Below are 12159 nucleotides of genomic sequence, written 5' to 3' on the forward strand. Positions count from 1 at the left end.
GTTAACTTCAGCTGTACAACATAGTGATTCAGTTATACATGTCTACACATCCATTCTCTTTCAGATTATTTTCCCACATAGATTATCACAAAATACTGGGTAGAGTTCTCTGTGCTATTTTGGTGTATAGGTGGATGGATGGATGGATTGACTTACTGCTTCACTTATCTCCTTAAGAGGATTTGAGGCAGGTGTCTTCTACTTAGTTATTTAAATCTGTTTGATGAATATCTGGCAGGTCCTCCTTATGTCCTAACTGTAATACCAAGTAAGTGCAGGTGATAAAGAAATATATTAAGATACAGGCCCAGATATGGCTAATGGTAAAATGAGAAAGACCCAGAGATAGGATTATATTTTTATGAGCTCTACTAACATTCTACAGTGCAGCCTGCTGCAAAAACACAGAGGAGGAGGAGGTAACTAAACTGTATGTCGCTGATACAAGATTAACACTCAGAAATCAGTTGCATTTCTGTTTATTAAAAATGAAATATTAGAAAAGAAATACAAAAATACAATACCTTTTAAAATTGCACCCCAAAAAGTCAAATACCTGGCAATAAATCTGACCAAGGAGGTGAAAGACTTATATGCTTAGAACTATAAAACATTCATCAAGGAGGAGTTCCTGTCGTGGCTCAGTGGTTAAGGAATCCGACTAGGAACCATAAGGTTGCGGGTTCGATCCCTGGCCTTGCTCAGTTGGTTAAGGATCCGGCGTTGCCATGAGCTGTGGTGTAGGCAGGCAGCTACAGTTTTGATTAGACCCCTAGCCTGGGAACCTCCACTTGCCGTGGGTGGGGCCCAAGAAAAAGACAAAAAAAAAAAAAAAAAAATCACCAAGGAAATTAAAGAGGAGTCAAAGAAATGGAAAGATATTCCATGCTCCTGGGTTGGAAAAATTAATATTGTAAAAATGACCATACTATGCAAAGCAATCTACAGATTCAATGCAATCCCTATCAAATTACCCATGACATTTTTCACAGAACTAGAGCAAACAATCCAAAAATTTATATGGAACAATAAAAGACCCAGAATTGCCAAAGAAATCCTGAGGAAAAAAAAACAAAGCAGAAGGTGTAACTGTCCCAAGACTTCGGGCAATATTACAAAGCCACATTCATCAAGATAGTATGGTACTGGTACCAAAACAGACATATAGACCAATGGAACAGAACAGAGAACACAGAAATAAACTCAGATACCTACGGTCAGTTCATCTTCAACAAAGGAGGCAAAAATATAAAATGGGAAAAAGACAGTCCTTTCAGCAAGTGGTGCTGGGAAAACTGGACAGCCGCATGTAAATCAGTGAAACTGGAACACACCCTCACACCATGCACAAAAATAAACTCAAAATGGCTTAAAGACTTAAACATAAGATAAGACACCATCAGACTCCTAGAGGAGAATACAGGCAAAACATTCTCTGACATCAACTTTACCAATGTTTTCTCAAGTCAGTCTCCCAAGGCAACAGAAATAAAAGCAAAAATAAACCAGTGGGACCTACTCAAACTGACAAGCTTTTGCACAGCAAAGGAAAACGTTAAAACCCAAAAAGACAACTTACCGAATGGGAGAAAATAGTTTCAAACAATGCAACTGACAAGGGCTTAATCTTCAAAATATACAGACAACTTATACAACTCAATAGCAAAAAAGCCAACAACCCAAGTGAAAAATGGGCAAAAGACCTGAATAGACTTTTCTCCAAGGAAGATATACAGATGCCAACAAGCACATGAAAAAATGCTCAACATCACTGATTATTAGAGAAATGCAAATCAAAACTACTATGAGGTAACACCTCACACCAGTCAGAATGGCCGTCATTAATAAGTCCTCAAATAACAAATGCTGAAGAGGGTGTGGAGAAAAGGGAACCCTCCTGCACTGTTGGTGGGAATATAAATTGGTACAAACACTATGGAGAACAGATGGAGGTACCCTAGAAAACTGTACATAGAACTACCATATGACCCAGCAATCCCACTCTTGGGCATATATCCAGACAAAACTTTCCTTGAAAAAGACGCACGCACCCACATGTTCATTGCAGCACTGTTTACAATAGCCAAGACCTGGAAACAACCTAAATGTCCATCAACAGATGATTGGATTAAGAAGATGTGGTGTGTATGTATACACAATGGAATACTACTAAGCCATAAAATAGAACAAAATAATGCCATTTGCAGCCAAATGAATGGAACTAGAGACTCTCATACAAAGTGAAGTAAGTCAGAAAGAGAAAGACAAATACCATATTATATCACATATCTGGAATCTAATATATTGCACAAGTGAACCTTTCCACAGAAAACATCATGGACATGGAGAACAGACTTATGGTTACCAAGGGGGAGGGGAAGGGAGTGGAATGGATTGGGAATTTGGGGTTATTAGATGGAAACTATTGCTTTTGGAATGGATAGGCAATGAAATCCTGCTATATAGCACTGGGAACAATATCTAGTCACTTATGATGGAGCATGATGATGTGAGAAAAAAGAATGTATGCGTGTATGTGTGACTGGGTCACCTTGCTGTACAGTAGAAATTCGACAGAACACAGTAAACCAACTATAATGGAAAAGATAAAAATCGTTATAAAATTAAAAAAACTGTACGTTGTTTTTTCTGTTGTTTTAGATGTCATTATGCATGAGCTGAGAAAAAGGAGTTGAAAGTTCATGGTTGTCTTAGTTGAATGGTCTTTGTCACCAAGGGAAGGGAATATCCTCAGTTCTGTCTTGTTCATGGTCAGAGACTTTAGGTGTGTAGGGCAAAGTGAGCTAACTTCCATTCTAAGTCAGCCTCTGGGGAAAGATCCTATAAATTTCTTGGATTTATAAGCAGAACGTAATACCCAGTAATGTGATGTCCTTAAGCTTTAGTATATAGGAAAGGTATTATATACTCATGATACAGTGGTGCTGCTACACATAGTTGTGACACAGTTGTTCACTGTTTACCAGAGAATGGTTATATCTAAGGATGGAGGAACGAGGACAGGGGCAGAGAAAGGATGAAGTGTTGTGCTTTTCACAGGTTCTTTTCCCTGACAAGTAGGGCTTTCTTCCGTGAGCTAACCTCATTTTTCTTTCTTTTCTAACTTTAAGACCTGGCTCTCTTTTGTTTATTTAATTATATTTATTTATTTATTTTGAAGATTTTATTATTTTGTTGTTGTTGTTGTTGTTGTTGTTGCTATTTCTTTGGGCCACTCCCGCGGCATATGGAGGTTCCCAGGCTAGGGGTCGAATCGGAGCTGTAGCCACCGGCCTACACCAGAGCCACAGCAACGCGGGATCCGAGCCGCGTCTGCAACCTACACCACAGCTCACGGCAACGCCAGATCGTTAACCCACTGAGCAAGGGCAGGGACCGAACCTCAACCTCGTGGTTCCTAGTCGGATTCGTTAACCACTGCGCCACATCGGGAACTCCTAATTATATTTATTTTTAACTGTAAAATAGATGAGTCCATTCCCACAAGATTATCAAACACTGTTCCTCCTTGACTCCAGCCCCATTCCTCTCTGCCAAGGAACCAAATTGATTTTTTTGCGTTTCGTGTATATGGAAAGGGGTGTGTGTCGCATTAATGGTATCATACAACATGTACTGTCCTTTTTGATTTGTTCACTTAAGGTATCTTAGAGAGTGTTTGAAGTCATAACAGGTTAATTGACCTTAATCTATTTCATGGATGTAACAGAATTAATTTAACCTTTCTTCTTTTGTTGGCTTTCTAACTTATCATTTGGGGTTTGTTATTATAACCAAAGCTGTAGAGAATTGCCCTTTACATTTCATTTACATTGTGAGTTTCTCTAGTTATTAAGGAGCTGATTTGCTACTCATAGAATTTAGAGATTATAGATTTTTGTCAGATACTACTGACATGTTGCATGAGGAAACAAGTTGAAGATTTGAATGGAGAGTACAATATCATTTATGTTGAAAGAAAAGCCTGGCTATTTCACAGGAACATATTCTGTTAAGTGGATTTAATGGTTGAACATTTTGGAGAGAAGAATATTGGACTTGAGAATGGTAGTCAAATGAATTTTGACCTTTTCAGTGATGTTTAGGTTTTTACAATAGGAATGTATTTGTGTATTACTTGAATTGTTATAGTTATTAATAAAAACAGAGATGTTTGAATAATTTTATCATATTTTATGCTATAGGTGTAGAACAATCCCTGTTGCATATGGACCATTTAAAAATTTTGATCATATCTTAGGGTGTAGAAAAAAAATCAATGTATTTGAAAAAGAAATAACATGAGGGTAAGTGAGGGCCATATTCTTTGGCCACTGTTATTTCAAGTGAGAATTTAATAACCTTGGGTTTTCCAGATTTTATAGTGGAAAGCTATGGTATTGTAGCTTTCTGTATACAAAGTTTGGATTCTAGTACAAGTGACTATAATTTAAAAAATACTGCTCTTGGCCTTAATACCCTTTAATGCAAAATCAAGCATTTAATATTGCCAGTGTTGGGAGTTCCTGTTGTGGCTCAGTGGAAGTGAACCTGCCTAGTATCCGTGAGGATGCAGGTTCGATCCCTGGCCTCACTCAGGTTAAGGATTTGGTGTTACTGCAAGATGTGGTATAGATCACAGATACAACTCGGACCTGGCGTTGCTGTGGCTGTGGCGTAGGCCGGCAGCTGCAGCTCTGATTCGACCCATAGCCTGGGAACTTCCATATGCCGCAGGTGCAGCCCTAAAAGAGCAGTAAATAAATAAATAAATAAATACTGCCAGTGAATATAGTGAACTGTTTAAATCATGTGATTTCATAGAATAGATGTTTTTTAATGTGTGGTTTTCTTTTTTTCAAAGAGATGTGAAGGCTGGAAATATTCTCCTTGGAGAAGATGGCTCAGTACAGATTGCAGGTAATGATTAGTATTTCTTTTTGTTTTAATTTAATGGTCGGTAGAACCACATTATTTATCTTTTTTCTCAGGTGGTTTTCTCTCCTGTTCCATGGACCATCTCTGGTCAAATATACTATGTTAGCATATCCCTGCTGACTGAAGATGTCTTCCACTACTCATCCTTTAGTTTTAACCTTAGGCATTTTCTGACCATTCCACATTACCTTCCAGTTATCCACTCCTTACCCTTATTAGAGTCATCTTCTTTGGGTTCTCATAGTACTTCCCTTTAAAGGAGTGCTCAAGAAGCCTCATTACATTTAAGAATAAATATGCTAGTACAACATTGTAAACCAACTTTAATAAATCATCCTTCAATAAAATAAATTTTAAAAAAGAAGAAGAAATATGCTATAGAAAGTTGATACAGAGCTGCTTCTGTCCTGGGGAAAATGAAGTATTTGCCAGTTAGGAAAAGGTGGAAGTATACTTTTGGCAGATTCAGAATTGAAGAGTAAGAGTTGGAGGCCAAAGCCTGCCACTGTTGCTATTCCCGGTGAAATACCCTCTCTACCAGGGTGAGACTCCAGAATGGCTGAACTGCAGGATTGTTAAACAAGCAGATCATCTGAAAAAACCTCAGCTCAGTCCTGTACTGCTGGGATAATCAAGTGTTTGGCAGGAGGAAGATAATCACCCAAACCTTGAGTTATTTTTTCAGCCTTAGAAGATAATTTAGGCATACATCTTCATGTCTTCAGTTAAGGCAATATTTTAACCAAACCACATCATGCTTTTACTAAGCCATATTATGCTGTAACATAAAGAAAAATACTGATAAATTTGACTCCTGTAAAATTAGAAACTTCTCTTTCATTGAAAGAGGAATAGTTTATCACCATTAATAAGAAAAATAAGGCAAAACCACAGATTAGAGAAGATATTTGCAGTATGAATCATTGATAAAGGGCTTAAATTTAGAATATACAAGAACTCATTAAGGAAAAATCAGATAATGAAGACATGAGAATATAAATGGAATGCAAGATGTTCAGCCTCACTAGTTATCAATTAAATGCAAAGTAAAGTAACCTCGAGATACCGCATTATACTGGCTGACCTAGCAAACACACTAGTTGTCAGTGTGAATGTAAAGCAAGGGAAAATCTCACACTCTGGTGGTGGGAGTATAAATTAGTACACTTTATTTATTAAGTTTAAGATATGCATACCCAAAGACTTTCACTTCTAGATGTATGGTGTACAGAAATTCATACTTCAGCATGCTATAGTGCTCATAAGCATTAAAAGTTTGAAACAGGAGTTCCCGTCGTGGCGCAGTGGTTAACGAATCCGACTAGGAACCATGAGGTTGCAGGTTCGGTCCCTGCCCTTGCTCAGTGGGTTAATGATCCGGCGTTGCCGTGAGCTGTGGTGTAGGTTGCAGACGCGGCTCGGATCCCGCGTTGCTGTGGCTCTGGTGTGGCTCTGGCGTAGGCCGGTGGCTACAGCTCCGATTCAACCCCTAGCCTGGGAACCTCCATATGCCGCAGGAGCGGCCCAAGAAATAGCAGCAACAACAACGACAAAAGACAAAAAAAAAAAAAAAAAAAAAAAAAAAAAAAAGTTTGAAACAGTCCCAAGCTTTTTGTTACTAGAATGGATAAATTGTAGTTAATTTATACTTTGGAATACCACATGGTGGTGAAAATGGATAGAACTACAATTTACAGAAAAATGTTAAATCAGTTATAAAAACATAGGGTGAAAGAAGCTAGTCAAAATAGAATATATAGCTTGTGATTCCATTTATATGAGTTCAAGACCAGGCACAATTATGTTGTATTGTTTAGAGAAACAAAACCCAGTGGTAAGAAACTAAAGAAAAGAGAATTCTTAGAAGATGGCAGAGTAGAAAGCACCTAAATTCTGTCTCCCCACCTAGACAATAATTGAATTGGCAGAATCCGTCTGATGTTACTGTTTTGAAATTCCACAGTCCATTGATTGCTTGAAAATTCTAGGGGCAGACTTGCAAGGTAAATTGCAGTTAATTTTGATCAATTTCAGAGCTACTCATTCCTCATCCATCAGCCACATGACTGGCAGCTATGCGCATGTTTTTGGTGTGGCTTGCACACAGCTTAAAGGAACCATGGGGGCCAGAAAGGACCCTATTCTCCAAATACCAGGGATCTGCTCTGGTTACTGAGGTGCAGACAAAGAGATGGGCAGCGGCCCCATTGTCATTGCACCTTCTCCCTTCCATGTGATTTTCAGGAGACTTAACTGGCCATCATTTTTTGTTTTTTGTTTTTTCCCTTCCCGTCATTTTTCCCTTCTTCCCCGTTTTGGAGCCAGACTTTAAGACATTAAAGAACAACCACATTCGGAGGGAAAATTGGAAATTAAATGAATGTGCCCAGAAAAAGGTGCAAAAAAGATCCAAGAAGACCTCAAGTTTATACTTCAGGTTGATGCTTGACACAGATGCTGCCTACAACAACCTCCCCAAACAAAACAGTAACAAAAAACAGCAAACCCTGGGGGAAGGGGAAGAATCTGATTTCCAGAGTTAACTGCATTATTAGATTCAAATGTTCATTCTTCAACAACAACACAAAAATAACAAGGCATTCAGTGAAACAGGAAAGTATGGCTTATGCTAAAAAATAAATAAACCAACATAAACTATCACTGAAAAAGACCTGATGGCATATCTACTGACAGAAACTTTGAAACAGCTATCTTGAAGATGTTCAGAGAATTAAAGGAAGATATGGGAAAACTCAAGAAATTGATGTGTGAATAAAATATAAATAGCAATAGGAGATAAAATCTAAAAAGAAACCACAAACAAATTCTGGAGCTAAAAAGTACAATGACTTGTATTGTGAAATGAACAATTCACTAGAAGGTTAACTTTAAATGAAGCTTTGAGCGGGGAGAAGTATATATCATCATACCCAACAGGATGGCTAATATCAAAAAAATATAAAATAAGAGGATGCGGAGGAATCAGGAATCCTTGTTCACTGTTGGGGGGAATATAAAATGGTACAGCTATAGTGGGGAACAAACAGTATGGCAATTCTTCATATCAATTAAAAATAAAAATACTATATGTTCCAGTATATAACCCCAAGGAACTGAAAACAGGGACTGAAATGGTTCTTTTTTTTTTTTTTTTTTGTCTTTTTTGTCTTTTTTTTTGTTGTTGTTATTGTTGTTGTTGTTTGAAATGGTTCTTTATACACCCATTTTCATAGCAGCATTATTTATAATGACTAAAATGTGGAAGCAGCTTAAGCGTACATCAGTAGATCAATGAATACACAAAATGTGGCATATATATATATATGCAATAAAATATCACTCACCTTTAAAGGAAGGACATCTTGGCATATCCTACAACACAATGAACCTGGAATGTTATGCTGTGTGAAATAAGTCAGTTATAAAAAGACAAATACTGTATGATTCTACTTAAATGGAATACTTATTTTTTATTTATTTATTTATTTTATTCTTATTTTTATTTTTTTTGCTTTTTAGGGCCACACCCTTGGCATATGAAGGTTCCCAGGCTAGGGGTCCAATTGGAACTACAGCTGCCGGCCTACACCACAGCTCATGGCAATGCCAAATCTTTAACCCACTGACCAAAGTCAGGGATCGAACCCGAAACCTCATGGTTCCTAGTTGGATTCATTTCCACTGTGCCACAGCAGGAACTCCAACTTATGTGAAATACTTAGAATAGTCAAAATCATGGAGACAGAAAGTAGAGTGGTGGTGGTTGCTGGGGGCTAGGGAGAAGGAGTAGTGGGAATAATTGTTTAATGGATATAGAATTTCAGTTTAGTAAAATGAAAAGAATGAATTGGAGCAAGGAGAAAAATCTGAGATGATGATGTGTGGAGGTGAGAGGAATGGAATGAGGAACCCCTAAGCTGTATCTTAATTTAGTCAAGAAGTTCTGCAGAAAGAGGAGAAAATGTCTTGCTATGTGTTATAGAACTATAACTATATAACAATGTTTTCCTGTCTATTTGTTACTGTACTTTTAATACCTTGCTCTTGTATTTCTATTTTAGACTTTGGGGTTAGTGCTTTTTTAGCAACTGGTGGTGACATAACCCGAAATAAAGTGAGAAAGACCTTTGTTGGAACCCCTTGCTGGATGGCACCCGAAGTTATGGAACAGGTACTGTGTCTTTTATCTTGTTTAAAATGACTTAAGATTTTGTTAGAACATTAAAAAAACCGAAGGAGTTCCCATCATGGCTCAGTGGTTAACTAATCCGACTAGGAACCGTGAGGTTGCGGGTTAGATCCCTGGCCTTGCTCAGTGGGTTAAGGATCCACCGTTGCTGTGGCTGTGGTGTAGGCCGCCGACTACAGGTCTGATTCGACCCCTAGCTTGGGAACCTCCATATGCCGCGGGAGTGGCCCAAGAAATGGCAAAAAGACAAATAAACAAACAAACAAACAAACTGAATAGTTTGCGTTTGTTTGGTCTACTGGTTTGGCTTTGGGAAATACATCTCTGTACCTTGTTTAAGACTTTGGTCTATGATTAAAAAACAAACAACCCCCTCCCCCAAAAAAAACCTCTAGAACATTTCAAGAACATATAAACCTCAATATTTATATGAAAGGCAATCCAAGGAAGGGTATAATCATGATTGGTTTAATACTTTCCTTAGTACAAATTAAATGACCTCATCTTTTTATATGTAGCTTAATCGCTATGGCTCATGAAGGACTAGTTTTCTACATGTCCCTATTTCCCAATTGTCTCACATAACTGCAGTCTGATGTCACTCATCCCATTATTGAACGGAAACTCAGCTAATTCTCCAATCCAGTGCTCATTTTTTGCTGCTTGTATTCTTTATGGGTTTTCAAACTGTTGACCTTTTCCTTCTTTATTCACTTCTTAGCTTCCTCACTCTTCTCCTACTTGGGTCATTTCTCTGACTTCTCCTCTGGCTTTCCTTCTAATACTTAACAACACTGCTTACTAGTGCCTTGTTTCTGAACTTATCCTTTGAATTTACATACTCACTAGAAATTTTTATCTCCACTTCCCATCTGTTAATTATTTCTTAATTATATCCTGTCTAGTCTTGTTTTTTAAGCTTGCAGTTAGATATTTCCAACTCCCTATAGATATTTTACACACATGTCTTATAAGTATATCAAACTCAGTATGTAGCATATAAATCTTCTTTTTATTCTGTTGCAGTGTTTCTATTGACCCTGTTGGTGAAGGAAGGCTTCCTACCCTAGGGTTATGGGGCTGGCTGAATGCACAGCACTGGACAGTGGACCTCATGAGATTGACAGCAATTTACTATTATTATTATTTTTTTTAATGTCTTAAATGATTTTTATTTTTTCCATTATAGTTGGTTGACAGTGTTCTGTCAAATTTCTGTTGTACAGCAAAGTGACCTAGGCACACATACGTATATACCTTCTTTTTCTCACATTATCCTCCATCGTGTTCCATCACAAGTGACTAGATATAGTTCCCAGTGCTATACAGCAGGATGTCATTGCTTATCTATTCCAAAGGCAATAGTTTACATCTCTTAACCCCAGATTCCAAGTCCATCCCACTCCCTCCCCCTCTCCCTTGGCAACCGTAAGTCTGTTCTCTAAGTTCATGAGTTCCTTTTCTGTGGAAAGGTTTATTTGTGCCATATATTAAATTCCAGATATAAGTAATATCATGGTATTTGTCTTTCTCATTCTGACATACCTTACTTAGTGTGAGTCTCTAGTTCCATCCATGTTGTTGGCTGAGTAGTATTCCATTGTGTATATATACCATATCTTCTTTTATTTTTTTATTTTTATTTATTTATTTTTTGCCTTTTTAGGGCCACACCTGCCACACACACATGGAGGCTCCCAGGCTAGGGATTGAATTGTAGCTGCAGCTACCAGCCACAGCCACAGCAACAAGAGATTCAAGCCTTGTCTGTGACCTACACCATAGCTCACTGCAATGCTGGATCCTTAATCCACTGAGCAAGGCCAGGGATTGAACCTGAGTCCTCTTGGATACTAATCGGATTCATTGATTGCTGAGCCACAACGGGAACTCCAGTACCACATCTTCTCAATCCATTCATCTGTCAATGGACATTTAGTTTGTTTCCATGTCTAGGCTATTGTGCATAGTGTTGCAATGAACATAAGGTGTATGTGTCTTTTTCAAGAAAAGTTTTGTCCAGATATATGCCCAAGAGTGGGATTGCTGGGTCGTATGGTAGTTCTATATTTAGTTTTCTGAGGTACTTCTTTACTGTTTTCCATAGTGCTTGTGCCAGTTTACATTCCCACCAACAGTGCAGGAGGGTTCCTTTTTCTCCACATCCTCTTCAGCATTTGTTATTTGTAGACTTATTAATGATGGTCATTCTGACAGGCATGAGGCGGTACCTCATAGTAGTTTTGATTTGCATTTCTCTAATAATCAGTGATGTTGAGCATTTTTTCATGTGCTTTTTGGCCACCTGTATGTCTTCTTTGGAGAAAAGTCTATTCAAGTCTTTTGCCCATTTTTCACTTGGGTTGTCATTTTTTTTAGCTGTTGAGTTGTATAATGTATTTGTATATTTTAGAGATTAAGCCCTTGTCAGTTGCATTGTTTGAAACTATTTTCTCCCATTCGGTAAGTTGTCTTTTTGTGCTTTTTATGGTTTCCTTTGCTGTGCAAAAGCTTTCAGTTTGAGTAGGTCTGTTTGACTGGTTTATTTTTGCTTTTATTTCTGTTGCCTTGGGAGACTGACCTAAGAAAATACTTGTAAGGTTGATGTTAGCAAATGTTTTGCCTAGGTTCTCTTCTAGGAGCTTGATGGTGTCTTGTCTTACTTTTGAGGGGTTTTTTTGTGTGCTTGGTGTGAGGGTGTGTTCCAGTTTCACTGATTTACATGCGGCTGTCCAGTTTTCCCAGCACCACTTGCTGAAAGGATTGTCTTTTTCCCATTTTATATTTTTGCCTCCTTTGTTGAAGATGAACTGACCGTAGGTGTCTGAGTTTATTTCTGTGTTCTCTGTTCTGTTCCATTGGTCTATATGTCTGTTTTGGTACCAGTACCACACTGTCTTGATTACTGTGGCTTTGTAATATTGTCTGAAGTCTGGGAGATGTTTATTATTTGCATATACACATATCTGGAGGCAGAGGACACTGCATGCCTCACAGGGTTGTACTTAGGAAGGGAGTGAATAAACAGTTGC

The 12159-nt window shown here is 38.0% G+C and overlaps 1 protein-coding gene across 2 annotated transcripts in view; it reads left to right on the forward strand.

Annotated features, from left to right (window-relative positions):
• Positions 1–12159, forward strand: part of OXSR1 (oxidative-stress responsive 1) — a 96119-nt gene that overhangs the window by 46906 nt on the left and 37054 nt on the right. For both annotated transcript variants that reach the window (NM_214342.1, XM_021068550.1), the window contains 2 exon segments: positions 4865–4920; positions 9000–9109. In NM_214342.1, the coding sequence (NP_999507.1) occupies positions 4865–4920; positions 9000–9109 (166 nt within the window).

The sequence above is a fragment of the Sus scrofa genome, chromosome 13, assembly GCF_000003025.6.
Source record: "Sus scrofa isolate TJ Tabasco breed Duroc chromosome 13, Sscrofa11.1, whole genome shotgun sequence".
Lineage (NCBI taxonomy): Eukaryota > Metazoa > Chordata > Mammalia > Artiodactyla > Suidae > Sus > Sus scrofa.